Consider the following 26,227-nt stretch of genomic DNA (forward strand, 5'->3'; position numbering starts at 1 on the left):
GTGCTTATTGAGAACCCAATTGTGCTTGATTGTTACTCGGTGTAGCTTATTAACCCAGATCGTATGGCATTATCGTGACAGAGTTCTGTTAACACGGAGAAAACGAGTCTATCTCACGGTTTTCACGGTGACACATTTATGTGTGTCGGTGTCATTATCGCCACACGAGTATGCAGACGCGAATATGTCTAATCACTTTCATTACGATCACGATCATCTGAGCTTCTGAGTTTCTGAGCTTCCGAGGTTTATGACTTGAGCACGTCTGGCCGCGAAAAGCCGTCGAAAGGCCATAAAAACATTCGGACCCAGTGCGTAATCCGTAATTGTCGCTCCCCTCTGGAACCAAAGAGTCATTAAAGTATAGTGTTTCCCCTTTGCCACTCGCACTCTAACCCCAGAATATATATCCACCAGTACTGCCGACTTTGGGTAACTGAAATAAAGATAAGTGTTCATAAGTTATGGACTTGCGTACTTTGACGAGCTTCTGAATATATAACATCGCCATAAACGCTTTGAGATTACGCTTGTGTTTGTGGATAATGATCTTCCAAGAGTTGGAAAACAAAATGATTTACATTTTGTATGTTTCTGATTTAAAATTAAACAGAATTACTGCTGCATACACATCATTATTTTATTATCATAATTTACTGAAACGTCATAAGATGTTTTTCTCTCAAAGAGTTAGTTTTGAAGATCTTTCCTACACTGGTTTTCTTATATCTTTATTATGTCTTCATCATTAGATTTATAGCTTTAGCGCCAAATGGTGTAAGTACTCATTAAATGGCTTATACTTACAAGTTTAAACCATATATAACTGTGTTAAAGGACCTTTGCATCGACAGTTTTTTATTAAATTTTATTATAAAGTTACTTGTTGTAATATTAGCTTTAAATACCTTTCCCAAGGCTTGGTCGAAACGATCGGAAAATAGCCAGGCCGTCATCCACTGACCACTGCTTTCCTCGGTTGGTTTACATGCAGCAACCACCGCTTCTTTTCCTGCTTCTTCCGCTACCTTTCTTCGTTCGTCGTTCTGCTCGGTTTTTTGCGCATGCGCCCCCGAGACACCGAAGCCATGAACAGTGGGACCAGGTTCGAAAAACTCACTTAAATATATACAGTGTAAGTAACATTAAGGCCAGGTTCCTCTCAACAATTTTGAAAAAATGAAAATTTTTTTTTTTTATAAAGTGCTACTATATACTTGTCGAAATAGTATAAAATTAGTTCCGAAGGTCAGCAAGGCCGAGAAGTAGGTGTAAAAGAGTGAGGACCGCTGCTGGTAGTACGGCCGCTCGAACGCTTTAAAAACTTTAAACTGATTTTTCTCCGAACCACGTTTTTTCGCATGGATGACACTCTCATTTCAAAACTATGGCACTTATCGATTTGAACCAAACGGCATTTTACTCTTAATATGTCTGGCTATGGCCGGTACCAGAATCAGAAATATTCATTATTTTTTAAAAAAGTTATAAACAATTATAAGTGAAAAAAAGGGTTAAAAAAATTCAAAAGTCCGCCATTTTTTTATTTTTCATGGAAAATTTTTCATTCTGGTACCGGCCATAGCTACTTCGATGCAGAACACGAAACTATTTTGGTTTTTGCATTCAGATAATTATTTTTCAAGTAATCGTGTCATCCATCTACGAATCGGACGAGTTTCAGCAGCCATTTTCAGGACCGCCATTTTGAAAAAAAAATTTAAAAAATTTTTTTAGTAATTTCATATACATACTTTCATATATAAAAAAAATTGAATACTCAACATTTTTTGTTATGAAAATAAAGTTAATTGAAAAAAGTACGTTTTTCAGAGGAACCTGGCCTTAAATAAATAATGTATGTATTCGAATTACTTACTCACTAATTATTATTATAACCTATAAAATCATTTTTAAAGAAAATTTATTTATTGTACTGAAATCAAACTGAAGAATTGTTTATGTAGTGAGTTATAATTAAATCAATTTAAAACAAATCGTTTTAAAAATAGGGCAATTTTTTGGAGACTGAAAAACTCTTCAGAAAATGAGCTCAGAAGTTTTTTGCAAGTTTTTGAACTCAGAGGTCCTATCGGTAAAGCGTTCTAATTTTAACACCACACATTTTTTTTGTAACCTCTCGAGATTTAGGTTGCTCTAATAGTACCATTTTTCGGAAGTTGGAATAAACTTTGTTTTCGAAATCTCTAAATGAGATAGTTAATTAATTTTAATAGGGTTCATACTCTTATTTAATCCGAAAATATTTTATTCCATTCACTGCTTCGATCTCCAGTTTAGTAACACATAACATTTGGTCTTATTTTACAGTGAAAACAGCCACTGTGCGACAAGGGCGGAGAAAAAGGCCGAGATCGCGACGAAGACAGGGTCTTTGAGGTTGGTTTTCCGTCGAGTCGGTCTGCGTTTGCTCAGTCGACTTCCGTCACGATTCGCGTTCGGACGTGCGTCGCGGGGTTAACAAGCTGAACAAGCTGAACAAGCAACCAACTCAACTACCAAGCTACCAACAACCAATCTACCCAACTACCAAACTCAGAAAAAACCAACCCATTTTACCAAGAAACCGAAGAGCGGGAAGAAAATTAAATAAGTGGCTTGATAATTTTTTCCGTATTTTGTTTATGTTCCGTGTTCCGTTCGGTTTTTTTTTGTTGTGTGTATGTGTGTGTTACCAACAAAAAGAGAGAGTATTGTGTTCTGTGTTTTTTTTGTTTGTCGGTGGTGTATTTTCGCTGGCTTTTTGTTTGGCTGCAGTGGCGCGTAACGTTGAACGAAGTCAACCCCCAAAACCAAAAAAAAAACAAGTGCTATCTATCTGGTCCTGGGCCACAGGATGCGCTCGAGTGACCCTGCGCACCTGTTCGCCAACGAAAGCGACGACGACAAGTGCCACGGACAACAGGGTTTCCCGGCTGTGTGAAATTGTCGCTTAATTTTATGCAAAGCGAACGCAATTTATTTTGAGGAAAACCCAACTGTTTTGTGTGTGTGTTTATATATTTTGGGGGAAAAAGCCTGTTGGTTGGTGGGAACCTGCGATAGGAGCGACTCCCAGCGGAAAAACTGACATTAGTTTGCTAGCCCGATTAGCGATCATGGCCCAAAGCCCTCCTCGATCATGCTGATTGTGGACATGTTGACGCTGGCGTTGGCAAATGAGCCGATATGCGGCTCCAAAATGCGAGCGGGTGGCCGGAGTTTCAGCGAGGATAATCCCGCAGGAGGAGCGGTGGTGGCCAACACAACTGGCGGTGGTATAGGCCAGAGCTTCGGTGGCCCGCTTTCTGGCCACTTGGCATGCGAGGCACGCGACTCACGCGACAATGTTGCTGTTGGCGTTGGTGTTGCTGTTAGTGTTAATGCTGCTGCTGCTGCTAGTTTCGTGCCCGCCGAGGTGCGTCAGCAATGCCACTCAGCGTTGGACGGTGCGGAGGCGCGTGCGCGTGCTGAATACACTGGCAACAACAAGGGCGGCAGCAGCAACAACAACAGCGGCAACAGCAGCAACACTGGGAGCAGCGATAGCAACGATAGCAGCAACAACAGCAACACTAGCTGCAACAACAGTAGCATTAGGAGCAACAACGCGGACAATATCAGCAACAACAATAGCTGCAATATCAGCAGCAACAACGGCAGCAACAGCAACAGCTATACCAGCAGCAATATCAGCAGCAACATTAGCAACTCTGGCGACAACACAGCAACGGAAGTGGCAACGAAATGTGAGTACGCGCAACTCGAGCGTGAGAGGCAGAGCGTGAGCGCAGGCGCATACCTGCAACCACCCAATGTGACAGTCAGCAGCAGCAGCAACAACAATCACACTGCCATTAACGGGAGCAACAACAACAATAGGAACAACAGCAACAACAACAGCAATAACAATAAGGGGAGCAGCGCCTGCTCAATACCTACAATTGGCAGTGAGCTTTTCAAAGGCAACCTTGTGGCAGCAGCAGCAGCAGCAGTCGTCGCAGCTGAGCAGCAGAGGCAGCAGCTACAACAGCCAACGAGCAGCAGCAGCAGCAATCACCAGTCAACGGATTCTGGCCAAAAGTTGTGCAAATTGATAGATTCCAGTGGAAAATCGGTGGAAATCAATTGCCAAAATCGTTTCGTGGCGACTAAAAAGTCACAAATCGCAGTCAGCAACCACGACGACAGCAGCAATAGCAACGACAGCACCAGCAACACCAACAGCAGCAGCAACAACAACAGCAACAGCAACACCAACGAAAACGACGACGTCGCGCGACGTACAGAAAAGTTTGTGCAAAAAGCAAGGCAAAACGCGTTGTCTGCTCGCGGGCAAGATAATTTTTTTACGCCAGTGAAAATGTGCAAAGTGCTGCGGCCAAAGAGGCATTTCGATCGAATGAATTGAATGAAACAGCAGTAAAATCTGCAGTAGCAACAGCAACATCAACAGCACTAGCAGCAACCTTAAGCTTGAAAAGGGAGGAGCAGCAAAGGGAGAAGGAGGAAAAGGAGGAGCAAAGGGAGGAGCAAAAGGAGGAGGAGGAGGAGGAGGTGCGGCAGGCGCCATTGTCATTGCCACATTCACAGGAGTCTCTCGAAAACAGCAGCAGCAGCAGCAGCAGTAGGAATTCATCCTTGGCTGGAGGAGCTATTGATAATGTGGCTGGGATTGCTGCTGTCCACACACCACAAAGTTGGCCTGTTGTTGTTGCTGGCGGTTACGTGGATTACGTGAAGAGCCTTCCAACAGCAGCAGCAGCAGCAGCAGCAGCAGCAGCAGCAGCAACATGCAATGACAATTGCAACGCGGAGACAAAGGCCAGCGATTTAAGTGCACCAACGTCCGAGGAGAAGCTCATCGATTGCGAGTCCTTGCTGGGAAATACTATAGTAGTAGCAACATCATCTGCAGTAGCAGCAGCAGCAGTAGCAACAAGCTGCGGCGAGCAGGATCTCATCGATTTTGAGCACGATTTGGGCGAGGACTTTGTGGCCAGCCAGCGGTTGAAGCGATTGCAGTGCAATTTTCAGGGACGCGTGGCCATTAGTAGTAGTAGTTGTGCTGGTAGTGGTGTTGATTGTGTAAAGGCATCCTTGAGACCACAACAACAACAGCAACAGCAACAACAGCAGGAGCAGGAGCAGGAGCAACAAACAATAAGCATAACAAAGAAACTACCCCCAGAAGTCAGGCAACCCCAACCAAAAGCAAAACCAAAAGCAAAACCTGAACCCCAACCCCCAACTGAAACTGAAACCCATTCTCAAATTGAAGTTCCAATCCAAGGCAACTCCAACCAAAGCGAGGACAATAAGATAGTTGCAGTTGCAGGAGTTGCAGGAGTTGCAGGAGTTGTTGCCGCAGACTCAAGTGCAATTCAATTAGAGGCGGATGGCATTCGTCGAGTCGCCCGATTGCCAAGTGAAAGCGAAACAACTGAACAACCAGCGACCAGACACGCCAGACAAACAGCTGAAAATCGCCAGGAGCAGCAACATTTGCTGAATACGCAACTGCGCAGGATCCAAAAGGAGCAGGAGCAGGAGCAGGAGCAGGAGCAGGAGAGCAGTAGCGGTGGAAGTGGAAGTGGCAGTGGAGCAAGTGGAAGTGGAGGTGGCAACGACGGCCAAGTGGTGATTGAAATCGAAACGGACTGCGAGGATTGCGAGAACGGCGAGGACTTTCGACAGAGGCGCTCCGCCTTTGTGCCAGCACAACCCAAGTCCAAATCGAAACTCCAATACCAATTCCAATTCGAAAGCCAAAACCAAAGTAATAATTCCCAACCGGTGGAGGCCGGCGATTTTGAGGCATCGCTCAGCGAGTTCGATGTTCAGCGGTTCAGCGAGTATTTGAAGGCCGCCCGCCAATTGCAGTGGCGTTACAATCAGCCGGGGGACAACCAGTTGGCTGGCCAACCATCCATCGGGAGCAGCAATAGCAGCAGTTTCCAGTGCTACGACGAGCTGCTGGCAGAGTTCGTCAGCGAGCAGCAGGATTACCTGGGGTCCTTCGAGGAGGAGGAGGAGGAGGATAGCAATAGCAACTCCTGTGAAAGCGACTCCATCGAAAGCCGAGAAGCCTGCCAGTGCCATGAGTGCCTAGGAAGCGGAGATCGGAGCACAACCAAAGCCACAACCACAACCATCAGATCCACAGGCCACTCAGGCTACCCAACCCACTCAGTCCAGTCGCCATCAGCCCACTTGGGCCACCTAGCCCACCTGACCAGCGGGAGCCACGAGAACCACGAGAGCCACGAGATGCGCGAGGTGAACGGACAGCTGCGCGGGCTGCTCAAGAAGCCCAACCGACCGCCGCCGGCCAGGAAGAACCGCGTCGTCTTCGACGAGACCCGCAACGAGTTCTTCGAGGCCGACTACATCATCCTGATCCGCGAGGACTGCGCCTACGACGAGGAGGACGAGGAGCCCTGCACCTGCGGCGAACACGAGCTGGTGAGGCTCTGCTGCGAGGAGGGATGCCAGTGCAACTACGCGGTCAATCCCGCCGAGGCGGGCGACGGCCGGACGCCACAGGTGAGTGGGAATAGCAGGGATCCAGGGATCCAGGCATCAAGGTTTTAAGGATATTTGGAATACAGAATTTCAATCTCATATGCCACATTCTGGGTTGAGGAACAGGGTTATATTATAATTACAGATTCCTCTTTATCGTTGTATGCTTCTTTGCAATGCTGATAAGATCTTAAAGATAGATGAGATACATTGACAATTCCAGAGTGCAACTAAATATACATTAATGAGATTTCTGATATTATTCACTAATTCACTAGTTTAGATGTTAAAGAGTTCATCATCAATCGAAGAATCTTTTAAAACACAAAACAATTCAGCTGGGTCCTTTATTTATACATTTATTATTAATCATTTAGCGTGGCTTCTAAATTCTTCATTGTTATCTAAATAATCTATAGACCCTTAAGATAAAATATCTTCTGCATTAAAAGAAACAATTCTGCAGAGTTTTGCAAAGTCAATTTGCCAAAGTTTGATATATTGATAGTTCTATTTTACAACTGGAATATTTGTTAATTTCTGACCTTAAATTTATTGCATTTCATAGGCTGCTCAAAAATGATTGCCCTTCCACATTTGTTATCAAATAGAGCGTTAGAACTGCAAAGGTGATGAAATTATAAGACAGACTTAATAGACAACACATTATTAATGCTGAAACTAATTTGTTCTAATGCAACATTGTTCCGGCTGAAGGACCAAATCTGCACAAGCTAATTAAATGATGAGCTCTTCGCCGGGTTCCTGGTTCCTGGAAAGCACTTGGGCTTCTCAATGCGAAAATCGTTGCATTTTGCCCCCATTGCCTTGAAGAAGCCACCTTCCACCTGCACTTCCTTCCCAGTCATCCAGTTAGCCATCCAAGCAGCCAAAGAGGCACTCCGATTGCGATTCCGATTCCGGGTATAAGCTGATTAGCTGTCTCCGTGTTCTGGCCGAGTTCGAGTTGCTTAACCGTTTTGCCTTGGCTAATGAGGGCCACCTGGAACGCACCTCTGTCTCTTGTAGCCCAACTATCCCGTTTCACTGGGGTCGCCACTCAAATTGGTTTATTACCATGCGACTTCGGCTCGTTCGGTTGGCTTCGAGGGGTTTGCCTGCCTCCTCCCCGAGTGGCATGCCTCCTCCCTCAGTCTTTAAGTTGCAACTTCAGAACGCAGAACGCAGAACGCGGGGTTCCTATATTTTCTCAGTATTCCCCTTGCAACACAGCTCGTTAGATGGAGTGCAGTCCTATTAATTAGCGGGATCGCCTTGGAAACTGCGGAAGGAGCTCTCAAAATAATTGTTCATAAAATGCAAGGTGCGCACATCGTAAACCAATTTGTCTATCAAGTGTGATTTGCTTTGAAAGTGTTGGCACATTCCTCCTAATTTTACACCCACAATTCGAATTATTTTGATGGGTTTTAAAGCCGAAAAGCCGCTCTAGGATTGTGCTGCTTAAATATATATAATTTATAATCCTTCAGATAAAGTGCTATTGTTGGGCATTTTGGGGATATTTGTGGTTTGCTGCACTTAAAAGAAATGTTCTTTGGAATCATTTTTGTTTTAAATTGAATTAGTTGCAGCCTTAATCTGTTCAAACATTTGTTGATTTTAAATGATTACAAACCATGAGATAACATTTGTTAAATGGCAGTTTTTGGGATGTTTATGATTTGCTAAAACTATTTTGCTTGTTGTTTTTAAAATCTACTATGTATTTCCTATATTGAATATTTATTTCTTTTTTATTTTGTTTTAAATTTAAACTTAGTTTTCCTATGAATGCAATCTCCTTGTAGTATACAATCCTTAAGATGACATTTTATGAATGTTAAATCTGTAATTGTATTGTATTCATAGTATAATTCAGGGTTTACCGATTTTTCGATGTCTTCCTTGCAGTTTCTTGAAAACTTTTCATGACACTCCAGACTTGAATTGAATGCTCGCAACTGTCAAAGTGGCAAACTGGTTTCCCATTTTCGCTCGCCCACTTTTCAGCTGAGAATCAGAATCCCGAGATGGATTCCCCGCCGCACAATATTCACAATTAGGATGCGAAGTTCGTTTTCCCTTTCAGCTGATGCGATCCGTTCGTTATCTCGTTGCGAGCAGTGTGACATATATGTAGTAGACGATGGTGAGCTGGGAAAATGGGAAAATGGGAGGCGCTTTTCATGTTAATTGCGGCAAACGCTGTCCAACTTTTGCGGGCGAAGTGTGTGTGCGATTCGGGGGAACAAAAGCACAGCTCGGCACAGCAGAGCAGCCACAGTGTCCTCGTTTTGCCCGCCCAAGTGGCAGTCAAGTAGGAGTCAAGCCGCAGGACACCCAGGACATCCAGGGACCCAGTGCCACCCACTACGAGCACACACACACACAGATACAGATGCACAGATACACAGATAGAGATACACAGATACAGATACTACACAGGGCCATTGTGCGGATGTTCGCACAACATAATGGCTGCGAGTTTGTCCTCGCATTCTCTATTGGCAAGTGTGTATAAATCACTTAAGAACTTTTATACAAAATGCTTTTCTTGTGCCAGTAACTCGAAACTGCAGCAACGACATTGTTGTCGATCCCCCGTCCCCCCCCTAAAAACCCCCTTTTTCTATCCTCTCCCCTCCCCCAACGCCCATGTATTTTTGCACTCGTGATGGATTGTCTTATGAATTGCGAACTCGATGTGTGCGTGCCATCGTGATGAGCGCGTCATATACTTTATGTCGTATACTATATGTGTTAAGGACATTCGGGAAAGTTGCCGCCAGTACTCGGACACTCCTTCCATCCCTTTCTTCATTCTCCTTTCCTCCTTTCGATCCTGATGCCAGTTTGTCCTGGCTGTTTGTCTTGGCTGCGTCGTAATCACTCTCGTAATCATCGCCTTCCCAGGATGTCTGGCCATCCTCAATGCGAGTACACACACATATCCTTGCTCGCCCACATGTGCTCGTAATAAAGCCAAGAAAAAAAACCAAACCAAACTGAAGCAAAACCATCTCACCTCGAAAACCCGTCATCGTATCGATCCTGAGCGGCCCTCGAGCTGCGTTTAAATTTCAATTTGCTGCCACATAAGCGACACTTGAGTGCGCCGCTTTTTTGCTTATCTGCCCCTCTTCTCCCTCCTTCCTCTGATGTCCTGCCGCCCCAATGTCCTGATGTCCTGATGTCCTGATGTCCTCTTGTCTTGGTGTCCCCATGTCCCCATGTCCTGATGTCCTGGCCGGATCCTGTCTGAGGGCCCAGCCGAGAGTGCATCGCGAAAAAAAGTCAAGAATATGAGAGGCTTTTCCAAGCAGACGTGTCTAATTTATTAGGGTTTTTTTTCAGTGGTGTGAGTTGAGAAAGTATTAAAAATGGCTCATCAAAAATTATTTTTAACTGATTGCCTAAAAAAGCTTTACTGGGGGTATAAGTTAGACCTCTTGTTTTTATCGACAATCACTTATCAAAAGTGCTGGTGAAATTCCGATTGACTTTTAAGTTAAGATGTGAGAATTGAATTGAATAATTGCCTATAGTAATATATTATATATATTAATTTGAGACAGACTTAGAAGAACTAATTTATTTTGATTTTTCTATTTAAGAGGTATGAATATTCAAGTTTAAGCAGAGATTTATTTACTGTTAAAATAAAATGAAAAATGGAATTGAGAAATGTTCTTAAGTTTTATAGTGAATTAATGAAATTTAAAGAATAATTAACAAATATGAAAAATAAATAAAGATCTCATTTAAGCTAGATAAAACAGATTTAAATAGCAGGCTACAAAATATTAATTAATTTTAATTAATTTAAAATAATATTTACAAGTATTCACTTGTAGTTTGCAATTTAACTAATGCATTTTTGCCAGTGTAGTTGCCCAATGCACTTGACTTGGCGCTGCTTGAGCTTGTCCCCTCCTCGATGTCTATGTGTGTGTGTTAGTATGGGTGTGTGGGTGTGTGTGGACCATCTGAAGAGTTTAATATGCATTTAGTGTGTGTAACAAGTTTACCGAGCACGTTGCATAACACACACACACATAGACACACACACACACACAGAGATAGCTAGCCGCATCCTTATGTTGGCCAGATGAAGAATACGCCGTATTTATGCAAAAGTTTTTCGCATCTGAGAAAGAGTTATGACAGGAAAATCGGGGTCCTGGAAAATGGGAAAGCCCGGCAGAGGAGTTCAGTTCGCTGGCTGAGATTCTTGTCTAGACGCCGCAGCCTGCGTTCTGCAGTTGAAAACAAACAGGATTTTGGCAGTTCCCCTGGGAATTCCGGCAGAATGGAGTTCGAATCCGTGCTTTTGACTGCAACTTTTTTTTTTTTGCCCACATGTGGAACATGGCTTTTATGCACTTCCTTGTTCGCCATTCGCTTGGATTGCCTGAGTTGACTTTTTGGCCTTTCGCTAGTTTTCCTGAGTCTGAGTTTTTAGGGAAAAGTGTACATCTTACCAGGCAATATGTGTGTGCATTTCGGTGTCACTGAAGATAAAATATGATGGGGGTTATTATAAACATGGTGTGTATTGCATCTTCAAGGTGTTGGGAGGAAGTTCCAATGTTCCAACGTCATTTTTTAAGGAAGAAATAATTTTAAATTTAAGTTTCCTTCTTTTTTATTGAAAGTAATTTCTCACTTATTTTATTCTTTGTTATAATACATTCTCCCTTCTTTTTTATTTAATTAATCAACAATGAATAATTAAAGAATAAATAAAGTGCAATTTTACATTTTTCTAACATTGATGTTGGGAGAAGGGTCCAACTTTATAGCACTTTTATTTTAAATGAAGAAATGTCTTATGTATTTTATATTAGCATTTGTTCTCCGTTCTATTGATATAAGAATATTTCGAGTCTTAAAAATACTTAAACCAAATTCTTTCATGCAACCACTAAATTTATATGAAACTATATAAAACAGAATATAGCACAATTCTGCAATTTTTACCAATTTACCAGTGGCTATAAAAATAATCCAGAGTGTTTCATACCAGCTCCTCAAGCTGGTGTGCACTCCAGTGAACTTGGTCATAGCTTCCCCCATCAGCAGTTGAGATACATGCACATCCATCAGATGGCTAACTAAGGCATTAGGGTCAGAAGGTATTTCACAGTGGAGGGCCCTGAAAGCAGGGTCTTAACTCTGATTTACGGCGGCCAGTTCGTCATCCTTGGCTGTGGATCCTGTCTGCTGGCCGCAGGATAACTTGCACACATAGTAAGCAAGGACCTGATGCCACAAACACACATACACACTGAAACCATGCAACTCAATTAGCTTAATTTGCGGTGATGATGCAACGCCTTACGAGCGTAATTCACTTGGCCAACTTACTATATGTATATGCAACTTTCCTAATTTGTTTCTGTTTTTTTCTTCCCTTTTTTCAGAGTCCCAAATACCAGCCGCCAATTGAGTTCGTGGATGATGCGGCCCTCAGTCCGCCCGATGGCTACAAGGACAGCAGTCTGAAGAACACGCTCGGCGGCGCCTTGAGCGGCCACATTTTCGGGGCGCAGCACCTGCAGCAGCTGCAGGTCATCCAGCGGCTGCAGCAGCAGCGTGCCGCGATGCTGGCTGCCCGCAACACCACAGGCGGTCAGATACCGCCCCCGCCCCCTCCGGTTGGCAGTGCCGCCCAACAGCAGCAACAGCAGCAGCAACAGCAGCAACAGCAGCAGCAGCAGCAGCAGCAACAGTCGCATCAGCAACCGCATCATGCGGCACTGCAGCAGCAGCAGCAGCAATCGGCGGAGGAGGAGCTGCAGGGCGTCTGCACCGAGTGTGCCGAGTGCGCCGAGTGCGCGGCCAAGCAGCTCCAGGAAGCAGGTGAGTGGGCCACTGCACTGAAAGAAAATTCCAGCCAATTTGTGGGAGAAATAGTTGGGGAATGGTAGAGAAGCTGTTTGAAATAGTGGCAGAATTGATATAAATTTTCGTTTCCGATGAATACTTACTCAAAGGAAATAATGCCTATTTTATTATTTCTTAATAGCAATATAAATATAAATATTTTAGAAACTACTTTTAATACATATTAGCATTATTAAGTTAGGCTCATTTTAAATAGAAGAACTGTGTTCAGTGGTGGCAAAAAATATAAATATTAGCAGTACGATGATTATTATAAATGCTTATTTTCTTAATGAAGCCAATATATTTTAATTTAATATTTATAAATGAAAATGTATTTATCCATGTAGGAACAAAATATGTATAATATAAACAAAGTAAGGTGGACGGTGCCATAATTTATTAGGAATCATCTAATTCGAATGCAAATCTTCACCATCGTTTTATAGAGATTAAAGACTTTGAATCTGCATTTAAAGATCTACGAATTACTGAATACTGAATATTTATATTCTAGACTTTATATCAGTTTGCCATTTTGCCCAAGCAATGTTTATTTAATTTCAATTATTGCCAATAATGCCAGAATGCGTTAAATGATAAATTATCCGTTTATTTTTGTAAAAAGAGTATCTAAATCCCTAAATTAGGATTTATTTGATGCTAATATGGTTGTGAATAGTAAAATTGTTATTATTGCTATAAGAAAAACAATCCAAAATTCAACAGTTTGCAACCAACCAAACTTCACAACCCAGTTACTTCAGATTACTTCTTGTAACCCCCGAATTCCCAAATAGCATCCCATCGTGTGTCAATCAGACACACATGCCTTATGCTCTCCAACCCGAAAAGTCAGCTACTTTAACTGGACATAACAGATAACATATAGCATATAGCATACAACATATGGCAGCTGTTGAATGCTCTCCCTCGGAACAAAAACAATAAAATGGGGGATGACTACGATTTCCGAGCTGATGTGGTGATATGGTTGATGTGTTTTTTATGCTCTGTGCACGAATCGGGTTTTTGGGGGGCGGAGGCGTAAGGCGTAAGCCAGGGGGCGGGTTGCGGGTTGCGGGGGGCGTGGCAGTGTCTCCAACCGTCGTAGAGCCGCAATGCAATTAGCGGGAGTCCCGCGGGGGGCGAACGAGTTCTTTTCACTCACAAACGCTTTCGTTTGCCTTTGTGTAATCTAATTATGAATTATTTATGCAAACATTTCGCTCGCCCGTTGACATCCTGTTTCGCCACGAACAGTTCGTCCTGCGAGGTCCTTTTTAAATTGGACGCCATTTTTAATGCCTTCCCCGTTTGGCGAGCAGTAGTTCGCTGCACTTGCTCTTGCTCTTGTAATTTTCTAGTTAATTTAATTCGGAAAGCCCGTCGTCCTCCGACTGGGTGGCGGTGGCACTCCAGGGTTCACAGACGTTCAGGCTGCCGGACAGCGGCGTCAATAAAATCCCCACACAAATCCCCACAACAGATACACACACTTCCACTTCCATTTCCATTTCCACTTCCACTTCCCCAGGCCCTTAAATTCAACTTGAAAATGTGTGTATTTCCCACAAGTGTCTGTCTGAAGATGTTCTATTTTTTAGGCTCCAGTGGCAGCAGCTTATGCTACTTATTCAAATGCACAAGTTCTGCATAATAAACCCGAATAGTGCTTCAAATGTGATTAATGAGGGGCGACTTAAAGGAGACTCGAAATTAAGTGCATCAAATCTGGGAAAATGTCGGGGAATTTAAAGCTTTAATTGGTTCATAATTAAGTCAAATGAAAATGGCAAATTCTAATGCCACATTGTAATCAATAGTTTAACACAATCAATCACAATTTGCCATTAGCCCAGCACTCAAATCAACTTAAATAGCCTTCCGCAAAAGTGTCATAACTATTTCAATAATTCTATGGCAACGCATTTAGGGTCCTCGTAACAATTGCTGAAATTCCAACTATCTTTTAGCATAAATAATGCCATGGTTTTCGGGGTTTGTTTGTTCAAGTCAAGCCCGCATTTCCACAAAAGGCGCTCATCGCTCATGAAATCCAGTCCATTGATTGATTTACGGCAACTTGACTTCGGTTCAAACGGAGCTCCTGGCCCCTAAAAGGACGTTTTCAAGCGCGGCAAGGCATTTGCATTAATGTCGGTGGTCACGCTTTATTGGCTTCCAAAGCGACGAGCGAACGGAACAAACCGAATTGGGGGAAAAACCTGCGAGGGAAGGGCATTTCCCGGGGACTCTTCATTAATTGTTGCGCCTAACGAACCGCGAATGCGACAAGCCCCCAGCGACAAGCCCAGTTTTCAGTTTCCAGTTCCCCTAAAGATCTTTCTGTGCCCATAACTATATAGCCACTGAAAACTGAAAACTAAAAACTGAAAACGGAACACCGAATACCGAATACCGAAGAGCTATAACCATACCGATCCTTCAAGCGCACTTCCGCTTTTCCAGCAACAGGCGGAAGTCCCCCTGAAGTTTGCCGCCAATTTATCATCGGTTTTCGATCCGAAAAGTAGCTTCAAGGTAGCCAAGCATGGTGTATATATTATATTATATATGGTTCATACTTTGGGGGACTTTTACCCTACTTATGATGTTTTCAATGAGTGCCCATCCCATGCATCCAGTTTGATATGATTATGTGATTTATAATTTGTTTAGCGGACTTCAGTAAAATTCATTAAACTTACAATTTATTGGAGAAAACAAATACAATTGGAAATAAAATTTAAATGTAATTTTAAGAGGCTTATTTTGACTGGCTTGTTTAAAAATACAACAAAATATTATAAGAGTGGCCTCTAGTACGTTTGCTACTAAAGTTTTTATAGTTCATAATTGCTTAAACACAACCATTCCGCATTTATTTATGTACACCTGGGTATATTTGTATTTATTCATAAACATGGAAACAAAGAAATAAGGGCAATTACTATTTGACGTATGCATATCAAATATTTAAAAGGTCACGCAGCTCTGCCAGCGAAAGCCTTTAAAAATGCATAAAGTTATTTAAAGACTTTATTGTATTTGGGTATAATTGCAGTTTAAAGGGCAAAAACCCTAAAGGTTATTATGGTGGTTGCCTTAAATTAAACTATTAACTGATTTCATTTATATAAAGCAAATGCAAAGCTTTAAAAAGTGAAAAAAGAAACTAAGAGAATAGCACCTTTAGCTTCTCATTTGATTTGGATGAGAAACGTTTATGTGCTTTGCAAATTATTTATTATTAGGGATTTTTGCAAGAGGTCTAGATGATTGCCACTTTTTTATTAACAGAGAAACAACTTCGCAAATGAATTAGTTAATGCCACTTGCAATAACACATGTTACCTTTGCCATTACGAAAATTAATCCCTCCGGTCTGCTTGTCTCGCCCCCACAGAATGCAGCTCCCCGCAGTGTCCGGAGGAGATGGCTCCACTTGGAGTGCCCGCCGTGGCCATCCTGCCCCTGCACACCAGTTCCCCGGAGCGTCGAATCACCCAGAAGGAGATCATCGCCGGCGAGGAGAGGCCGAAATACGTTCTGCAATCGCAGTACAAGCCATCGCCCACAGCAGGTATGCAATCGAGAAGTAACCCCTCCACTTTTGCACCCCTTCCTTTCAAATTCCATATCCTAATTGATTGCCCAATCGAAATCGAAATCGAAATCCATGTCGAGCGCCAACCGCAAATCCACCTTGGTCATTGGCTTTATCATGCATTTATGCACAGCAAGCAACCGCAATCCATTCGCCATCATGGCCATTCTGCACGTTTCATGTTTGACCTTCGACCTCCGCTGATTCGATGGCGTGCAATCAAGGTCAACGCAGTTATCGCCACCCCCTCTTGAAATTTACCATCTGAGCATTGGACATTGGGGCTGCATTTATTGGGCAAAAGAATGTGTGTGGGAATGTTTACCATTTTACAATGTGCAAGAAATCATTTTTATTGAGCAAAATATAACTTGAACTCAACTCAAGCATCTGGAAATTCTGTTTAGCGTTTTGAAAAAATATTATATAATTTACATGCAGCATTTTTCACATTAATTCAAAATTCAAAAATAGTCAGAAGACAACAAGCATTTTCCTCGTGTTATTTATTAGATGTGATTGCTAATTAAACGCATCATCAATCGTTTGTTCAAAAATAATTGGATTGAGCATCCGCATGAGCACTGTACATTCGAAGCATCAGTCAATCATGATTTCATGATCCCCATTAATTGACTGATTGATCATTTTCGAATCCGATTCCCTTGAATGCCAATAAATGCTCTTTTTTGCCAACCAATGCCGCCCGTCGATGGTTTTTTTTTTTTTGGTTGTGTGCTCGTGCAGCGGTGAGAACCAAAAAGGATTCCGGAAGTGGCAAGATCAGTTCCGGATCTGCCCTGAGTTCCGGTTCCGTCTCAGGATCTGGTTCCAGTTCCAGTTCCGCCTACGGTTCAGCGGTGCAAGTTCCCCCGGCGGCTTTAAGTAGCTCCTCGAAAAATAAGCGATTTGTTGTTGAAACCATTACCACTATGACCACAGTGACCGAGCGCCGGATCATCCGGGAGGCGAACGAGGACCTTTCCGCCGCCGGTTCCGCCCCCGCCCCCGGCACCGCCGCCCCCCTTCCTCCTCCCGCTGGAGCCGCCGCCAGCGGAGCCGAGATGCTGCCACCTGCGCTGCCGGCAAAAGCCAGCGCCACTGCAGCAGCCGCCGCAGCAGCAGCAGCAGCAGCCAGTGCAGCAGGATCAGGAGTGGGATCAGCAGCAGTAGGGGCAGTGGCAGGAGCAGATCAGCAGCAGTTCGAGGCACAGAAGCCGCCGCCCATTCCGCCCAAGGAGACCTCGCCCACGCAGATCAGCGGAATCCTCAAGGGCGGCAAGCTTTGGAAGCAGGACTCAATTTCACAGGTGAGTCGAAATCAAGTCCTCATGAAGTGTTAGGTATAGAATAACAATGCTTTGTAAATTATGGTGAGCCTGAAACCGATCTCTATCTCACAAATGAAACAGTTGTCAATACAATAATCAATACAATTGTCAATGGTTGTCAATACGAAAATGTTATAATTATCAATTCTCGGCTTACATTCGGTTTATTTTTTACGGGTACGAAGTTTGAGATAAAACGTATTCTGTAAATAGTAAATGAATTTTTAAGCTAAACTCAAATCTGATGATTGGCAATTTTATGCTTTCATTTTAAAAATAATTGTGTCAAATGTTTATTTTAATACCTATTGTCAATATAAACGAAGACATTCAATGAAAAAAATGTATTTTTTAAAAAGAAATTTATATCTTTAATTTGGCAAATACTTTTCATTACGTTTTTGTGGGGTTTGAAAAGACTCCTTTTGGTAACCGACATGTATTGAAATATATGAGTTCGGTGTCTCTCCACCTTGCTATCCTTTTATACGAATCTTTGACTGACATTTGACTTTTCTACTTAATCAGCAATCGGATGACCAGAACAACACCACCTCGGAGGACGAGAGTGGTGCCACGAAGCGATCGGTGCGGTTTGTGACCGAGGACCAGGCGAATGCCGGCACTGATAGCGATGCTCAGTCTCTGGCCGGTGATCTGGATGACAGCGAGAACCAGATCAACGAGCTGATCCCCATCAAGAAGCACTCGACGCTCTTCAACAACGCCCTGCGTCCCAACTCGGCGGTGCGCCAGCTCTTCCCGAGCGTCTCGGCTCATCAGGCACCCGTGCTCACCTCGGAGGCTCTCCGCGCCTTCGACGAGTCGAAGCGGGCAGGATGCCTGGTCACCCACCTGCCGGGCAGTTGTGGCGACTCCGACACCCTGCGCCGCAGCATGGAGCGCAACATCCTGCGCCGATCGCTGATCAAGTAAGGATCCTTACATATATACCTAACTTTCTAGTGAATTGTAGTGGAGTATAAGGCTAACAAACACATTTTTTGACGGCCCCGGGGGGACTTTGAAGCCTTTTTCTTATTTTTCCTAGCACTGTTTTTAAAATCATAGATTTGTTGCTTGGCATATAACAGGAGCCACTTCCAAATGAATTTAAGGCGGTAACAGTTATTGGGTTAATTTTTTTTGGCGCCCACGACGGGACTTTAACGAAGTACAAAGTTTTTCAATGCATGTAACAGAATAAGTTTTTAATTAACTTAGAACTACCTTGGTCCGCTTAGTTGGGACCCCAGTTGGATTGAAAAATTACCAGTAAAGAACTTTATTAAATATTTAAAATGATTTCAAGTAAAAGAAAAGCGTTGCAGTAAATGCTATGGAAATGGTGGTTTCTGTTTTTTACTTTTAAGAACATTTAAAGCTAGATTTTGCTTATACACATCACTTGTGTTAATTAAACTTAACTCTACAATTCACTTGTTTGTTTGCTATCATCCGAAACTTACATCCACTAAACCAATCCTCTGTTCTTCAGGAAAAAGGCTGTCAAGTCGGACATCTCGCTGGAGGAGCGCATCAAGCAGCTGACCTGCGACATCGACGAGGATCTGGCGGAGGAACTGCAGCGGGCGGTGGACGAGGACGCCGAGTCCGCCGAAAGGGCCGATGAGTTGGCCCAGCGCAACAGTCCCGCTGGCGAGGAGAATCCCAATCCGGTTCCCGGTTCCGGTTCCGGTCCACCCCACAAGTTCGTCAACGGCGAGAAGAGCTTCTCCCCCAGCAGCTCCGTTTCGAGCTCCTCGAGCGGGTCGTCGGCCTACAAGAAGATCGCCGACATCTTCAACCGCGACAAGAAGCAGGAGAAGATCATGGAGATGGAGGAAAACCCAATAGTCATTATACCCCAGGTGAGTTTTTAAAACCTCTTTTAAAACTTCAGGGTTTTATCAGTAATAATTTCTGAGGCTAGGAACTTTTTACTATTCTTACAAAAAAAACTATTTGTATATTTTATTATAGCATTACATTGTTTTGTCTTTTTGTAAATTAAATTTCATAATTTTCTAAAATTTAATTTTGTACTAATCAATTTATACAATAATGTGAAATAACATTCCAGACACTTTTATTGAATAGTTCTTTTATTGTACTTGTTCGTTTATCCAAAAATAAAAATATACCTTCATCAATAAAATTACTATTAGATATCAAAGGGATCTTACGAGTATCAGAAATATTTAATTTGTTTTTGCGAATGTTTTGTAAATTAATTATTAACTTTATGTTAATTTATATTTTGTAATTGGCTGAATTAATTATTTAATATCGTTATATTTCTTAGGAAGGTTTCTTTAATATCGAACAGATAGCTCTAGTTTGTTTTTAATCCTCATTTTGCTAGATAATAGGTCAAGTAAAAAGTAATCCATGATTTGAAGAATAGATGGCTCATTTTTTTTGTAAATAAGGACGAAGGATTTTATTTGAGGGGCATCATGAAATTACCATCAAAATGGCAATCGATTTAGAAAGAAATGGTGCTTATCTGAAATAAATCGGTTAATTCTAACCACAAAAAAAAGCTTTGAATTTCATGTACAAATAATGGATTACTTTTTACTTGACCTGTTATCTTTTCCTCTATCCTCCAAAGAGTTTCCATTAAATCTGACATCTTTGGACTCGTTGCAGGAGTGCCGGTGTCCGGCTGCCCCCGACTTGGGCATGGGCATCCAGGTGCCGGTGGTGCACACGCAGATCCACCGCACTCCGCCCCGCCAAACGGAGCCGAAGCGGCAGTTCCTCTCCTCCACCCTGGCTCCGCTGACCGCCTGCGTGGCCGGGAACAAGGACGACCTCTCCTCGTACTACACTTTGGCCGCCGCCGCAGCCGCCCATCCGCATGCCCACGGCCACGCCCACACGCACGCCCATGCCGCCCACTATGCCGCCGCCGCTGCAGCGGCTGACTTCAATATGGGGCAGCTCTTGGGAGCAGCTGCAGCGGCCGCTGCCTCCGGAGATCCGGCTGCCCAGCATGCGGCTGCCATGGCGGCACAGGGATTGGCTCAGGGATTAGCAGTCGGAGGAGTGGGAGGAGGAGGAGCGGGTGGAGTTGGTGAGGACGCCCGCAAGGTGGCGCCAGATGTGATTGCAGGCACACCGGGACAGGAGGTTGCCGGGCGGCAGGAGCAGGACGAGCTGGCCGCCTTCGCGCAGGCGGACGCCAAGCGGACCGAGCAGCTCAAGAAGCGGTACACGGGAGCGGGAGCGGCGGCGTCGGCGGGCGGGGAAGCCAACCAATCGCAGGCGAGCAGCGACGACGACGAGCAGAACGACTACGGATTCAATAAGCGACCCTCCGTGCGCGGCATCAAGCCGAAGTTCAGTTCCACCAACGAGATCCTGGCGCAGATGCAGGAGCAACTGAGTGCGGCGATTCCCACGGTGGTCAACAGCCAGCCGGTGCAACATGCGGTCAAGAGCTACGCGATGCCGAACACGCTCAAGAATCCCAATCCCTCGCCGCAGAATGTGCCACTGAATGTGCAGCAGCAGCAGCAGCAGCAGCAGCAGCAGCAGCAACAGCAGCAACAGCAGCAACAACAGCAGCAACAACAGCAGCAACAACAGCAGCAGCAGCAGCAGCAGCAACAGCAGCAACACCAGCAACATCAGTTGCAGCAGCAAATGGCCGCCGCGCTGCAGAAGACGGAGCAGCGGACGTGGAGCTTCTACAGCGAAACGGGGGAGCAGCAGCGGTTCCCGATGGACGCGGCCGCCATCCAGCAGACCTACTACCAAACCCTGCCCGCCGGCACCATGTTCCGCCAGACGATGATCCAGCAGGGCGCCTCGGCCGCCGGCGGAGCCGACGATGCCTCCCTCCTCTATGCCGCTGCGGCTGCCGCCCAGAACTGCCAGAGTGTCGCCGCGGTGAATGCAACGGCGGGTGGAACGGCGACGGCCACCGCGACGGCCATCGAGCAGAGCAAGCACAGCAGCTACAGCAGCCACTTCGCCCGCAGTCCCACGCGGAGGCCGGAGTCGCCGCCCCCGCTGCGCAACTACCACCAGACCATGGTGCTCATCCCGTACAACGCGGAGACCTACTCCCAGTTCGCCGCCAGCGGGGCAGGTGCCGGCCTGCCCGGCGCACTCGCCGGCGGCCTCGGCGGCGGGGATCCCAAGCTGGCGCACATCCAGCGGCAGAACATCCTCGAGTACCAGCAGGTGAGTGACAAATCCAATCCGATTTTCCCCTGATTAAAACAGTGATGAAAGAATCCCTCAAGTGTGCTAATGAATATTCAGTTCCAATGTTAGGGTAAATGGTAGTCGCAACATGTTCCTTTAATCTGGTAACCGATATTAATTTAAGTACAACCAACTGACATTCATTAAAATACTATTGAACTAAACGAAAGTGCAACAGAGATTTAAAACCACTTAAAGAGGTGCCCAAAAGTATGCATTAAAAAATGAAAATATTGTTTTTTATGCATTTAAGCCGTTTAAGCATACTTTTAAATATGCTGGAGAGGCTTCGATATAAGATAGACAGATAATTACTACCTTGGGATTGTTTTATTCAGTACAGTCTGAAACGAGGAAAATAAGTTTGGATGAACGTTTTCGTAAAAATCAATGTTCTCTTATTTAATCATCGATTCATTCAACAATTCAAATGTATTCAAAAGCTATTGTTACTTACCAAAGATATCAGTACTGTCTGTAACAAATATGTTGATGAATTTAATTTAACATTCTATCATTTATCCACCAAAATTCAAGTGGTTTTGACAAGGTTTAATATTTTGTTTTAAACTTAAAGCGTTTTTCGGACAGCCCAATTAACTCAACTGCCTTTTTTCCCGCGCAACCAGGTCACCCAGCAGACGATTCGGGTGCCCATTGGCTACGCCCTGCCCGGCATGCAGTTGCACGTGGTGAGTGGGCGTGGCCACGCGGCCCACTACGCCCAACACCAGCAGCAACACCAGCAGCAGCAGCAGCAGCAACAGCAGCAGCAGCAGCGCTTGATGCAGGGACACTACCAGTTTGGACCGGAGGGCGGAATGCCGGGATTCAGTGAGCGCGGAGTACCCGAAGGAGCAGCTGCCGTTTCCCACGGCGACTGCAATGCGATGGTCTCCCCAACATCGGCGGCGGCAGCAGCAGCAGCGGTACAGCAGCAGCAGCAGCAGCAGCAGCAGCAACAGCAGCAGCAGGCGGTTGGAGGAGTGGGAGTGGGCGCCCAGGCTCAGGGATCCGTTTACTATGCGATGAACGTATGACCCGCGCTCGAATAGTCGCTGCCAGCGGCGGTCATTGTCGAGCGCCGCCAGTGTCAACTTGTCGAAATGTCAGCGACTTCAGTGCATTTGGGGAGCGGCGGCATGGGCGGCAGATGAGCGGCGGATGATGAGCGCCAATCCTGTCCAGCCAGCCGGCGAGAGTCCTCGATGAGTCCTCCCATGAGTTCTCCCATCCGCTGATTTGAGTTGCCCCTTCAGTTGACCCTAGCGAGCGTTTTTTTTTTTTCGAATCAGTTCGATCTTCCGTTTAGCCAGTGTATCTGTTTCCGCACCAGTATCATTATCATTAACATTACCGTTATCCCTATACGTATATCCGTGTTGTCTGTATCCGTATCCTTGTGTCGGTGGCAAATACTCGAGTCGCTTGGGTGTCACTTGGGTCTCTAGAGATTTGAAATCACCTCTTTCAAGAACAGCATACTTTGTAGTTATTAATGGGGCTTAAATTTCTAGAAGATCATGTGGCACCTATCGATTTTAATAAAGCCCACAGAGTTAAACATTTATTGTACTCCCTGTAAACGTTGCAGCTGCAGCAATTGCAACATTCTGTCTATTTAAATGTTTTTGATATTAAAGGGCGCCATGGAAATCGCTAGAGGTTTCAAACCTCTTTAAAAAGAATTTAAATTTTAGAGAAATTCAGAAAAGTACACTTAACAGCATACTTTTAGGTGTTTAAACAAGAGGTTTGAAATCTCTACAGATTTTTTTGGCGATCCTTCTTAAGTGCAGATTGGGCATTGAGGATGCAGCTGCCACGTTTACATCCAGCTTTATAATCAATCCAAAAAGTACACTTTAAATTATGCCTTGCCGTCGAGGATTTTATTTCTGTGGAAGTAACTATAGTTATTTGTCCAAGAGTAGTGAAGACGAGATGAGTATCTAAACCAAATACAACCAAATCACATGAATTTATTTCGAGCATATACATGCTGGGTGCTAGTAATGCAACAACAACAAACACAACAAACCAAGAAAACGTTAATTAAGCTATGCAAATTATATTTAACAAAGTTAAACCGTAAACGAAAATATGTAATACTATTTTTTGTAATTCACACATTTTTTTTTGCTGTTAGCCAAGAAAACAGAGTTTTGCTCAATGAAAAGTGCATTTGATTTAAAGCGCATCTATATAAACACATACATAATTATATATCTACATATGCGAATGCTAAACTAAATTATACATAATTAAATTATATTGAATTGAATTGATATTATATAGTATTTCAAATGTAGTGCAATTTGTTGCTAACTCCAAAAGCTCTCTTATCAAAGAGTATTATATTTAAACGAATATATATATATTTTATGGGTATCAAAATTATAGGAATATTTTTAGGCTTAGGCTTTATTTATATGAAATTTAGTTTTACTCTTTTTTTTCTTCTTTATGTACAATAAATTTAAAACTTTCATCAATCTTTGGTTTTCTACGCTTAAGAAATGTACCGCCATGTTGAAACATTATATATGTACGATCTAAGGGCGAACACATCTATATGTACTATACGTATGCTACAGTTTGTTTGGGTTTCATTTGTAGATCGATCAGCCAGAATCGCATTCCACATCTTCCACACTCCTAACGAGATGTTCCTGAAACCCTGAGAGAATTTAAAACAATTAAAAAGTGTGCCTAAAAGTGTGCAGTGAAATGGTTCATCAAAGCTATCAAATATTTTGCTGCATACTTTTGAGCACTCCAAGCATTGTTTTGGAACCTCCAGACATTTTAGAAAGCATTTCGGATCGCCTTTCTCCCGAAGTGAGAGCACCAGTGCCAAAAGCTTGCATCCCAGACCTCTCAATCATTCCATACCTCCAGTCATTCCATCTAGTTGATAGAGATACCATTAAAGTCGTGCAATCATAAGCAAAATGTTAGAGGATACACGAACTCATGTTGATCAGCAGTTACGATCGTATATCTTCAGAATATAAATTTACACACAGAAACGTACGCATAGATGTAAGTGCATTTATGCACACAGAAAGACACACACACACACACACACACACCGCATACAAACATTAAGATATACAGACATACATATATAAAATATGCATATTGTATTTCGATTCAGATATTGTGTTAATGTCTATAACGAACATATTGAAACTATTGAAAGCAAACACGAATTAAGAGTGCAATACTGTTAAAGAGAACTACCGTTCACCGGAAACGGAAGCGGAACAGCATAAAGAAAAGGACAACGCAAATCAGTGAGAGCGCGCGAGCGAGATAGATGGATGGTCGGCCAGTTAGAAAAAGACAGACAGAGCCGATTGAGACAAAGGAAAGAATGAGATGGCGCGCATAACGAAACAACTTAGTCATAGATTTAAAAAAACAAACACACACATTTACAAAGCGATTAACGATTAACTATAAACGATAACTAAAGCGTGGACTTAGGTGTTCGATATTCAATTTTTTTGTTCTTGGTTTTTCGTTCACTTTCAATTGAAAGATTCCGACACTAGAATTGACTAGAAAACGCAGCGCGATTTGCATATTATATAAATACATTTAGAGCCAGATAGCGAGCGAGAGTAAGGCGGTAACTTATAAATAAATATATATGTATATATATACATACAGGCATACATATATACATGGATATATACTAGATGTTTATGTAATACATAAATGGCATTGAACGAATTCCGAGCACATTGCAAAGCCCCTAAATTCAAAATCGCATGAGTATCCTCGTACTGTTTTTGGTTTTTTACTCCGGAAATTGATTTTTCTATGCGAAAGTAGTTGAAAATTATGTAATGAAAAAGGATATACAAGTATTTAGACACACATCGACAGTATCCTATTCGGACGATTTCTTTAGGGTTTTTAGTTGCGATTTTGAACATGCAGATGAAGAACGAGTAAAAACAACATGTGTATGAAATAGTATATAAATAAGGTCGGATATTAATGCCCCGACATTACGCTATATGTATGTGGGGCAAACAACAAATCCAACAGAAAAAAAATAAGAAAACAAAACAACAACAACAACAACAAAGATGATGTAAGCGATGGATCGAAGTGAGAATTGATGCGAATGGCACAAGTATATAACAAATTTCAACAAGTATATGACTGAGCCAATGACTCAAAATACATTTTAAACAAAAAGGAAAATATGAGAAATATATGAGAAATACAAAAACGATAAGCGAGTGAATGTCCACCACTTTTTAATGGGTTTTCGGGGCAGGGGGAGAAAACAAACATATTTTTGTTAGGTCTTGATTTGTTTACTAATATTTGCGGATTGTGCGTTTAAATAAAAACATGTTGAAGCTATCAAATTTTGTGTTATTCCAATAGCTTTATTTTCACTCAACCTTGACCTATTAGCGAGCAGTTCTTTTAGTAGATTACCTATTTTTTTTTGTAAACATACACTGGAAAATAGTTAATTAAAATACTGAGAAATTTGACAGCACCTCTTCGCATAAAATCCTTAATAATTTAATATTAAATCAATGCAATACAAAGGTAATACTCTTCCTCAGACAAATGAAATCATATCTGTTACCTTTTTATCAACATAATGTTCTTAAGAGTT

At 43.2% G+C, this 26,227-nt stretch overlaps 1 protein-coding gene across 1 annotated transcript; it reads left to right on the forward strand.

The window, feature by feature from the left end:
• The first annotated feature begins 354 nt into the window (after positions 1-354).
• LOC108091228 lies at positions 355-25,828 on the forward strand. The gene is given in 11 exon segments (XM_017190333.2): positions 355-432; positions 919-1,105; positions 2,332-4,396; positions 4,399-6,546; positions 11,952-12,390; positions 15,824-16,000; positions 16,772-17,334; positions 17,884-18,287; positions 18,854-19,226; positions 20,011-21,552; positions 22,206-25,828. Coding segments are annotated over 9 exon segments (7,311 nt in total). The 5' UTR covers positions 355-432; positions 919-1,105; positions 2,332-3,142; the 3' UTR covers positions 22,617-25,828.
• The last annotated feature ends 399 nt before the right edge of the window (positions 25,829-26,227 follow it).

The sequence above is a fragment of the Drosophila ficusphila genome, unplaced genomic scaffold (assembly GCF_018152265.1).
Source record: "Drosophila ficusphila isolate 14025-0441.05 unplaced genomic scaffold, ASM1815226v1 contig_198, whole genome shotgun sequence".
Taxonomy (NCBI): domain Eukaryota; kingdom Metazoa; phylum Arthropoda; class Insecta; order Diptera; family Drosophilidae; genus Drosophila; species Drosophila ficusphila.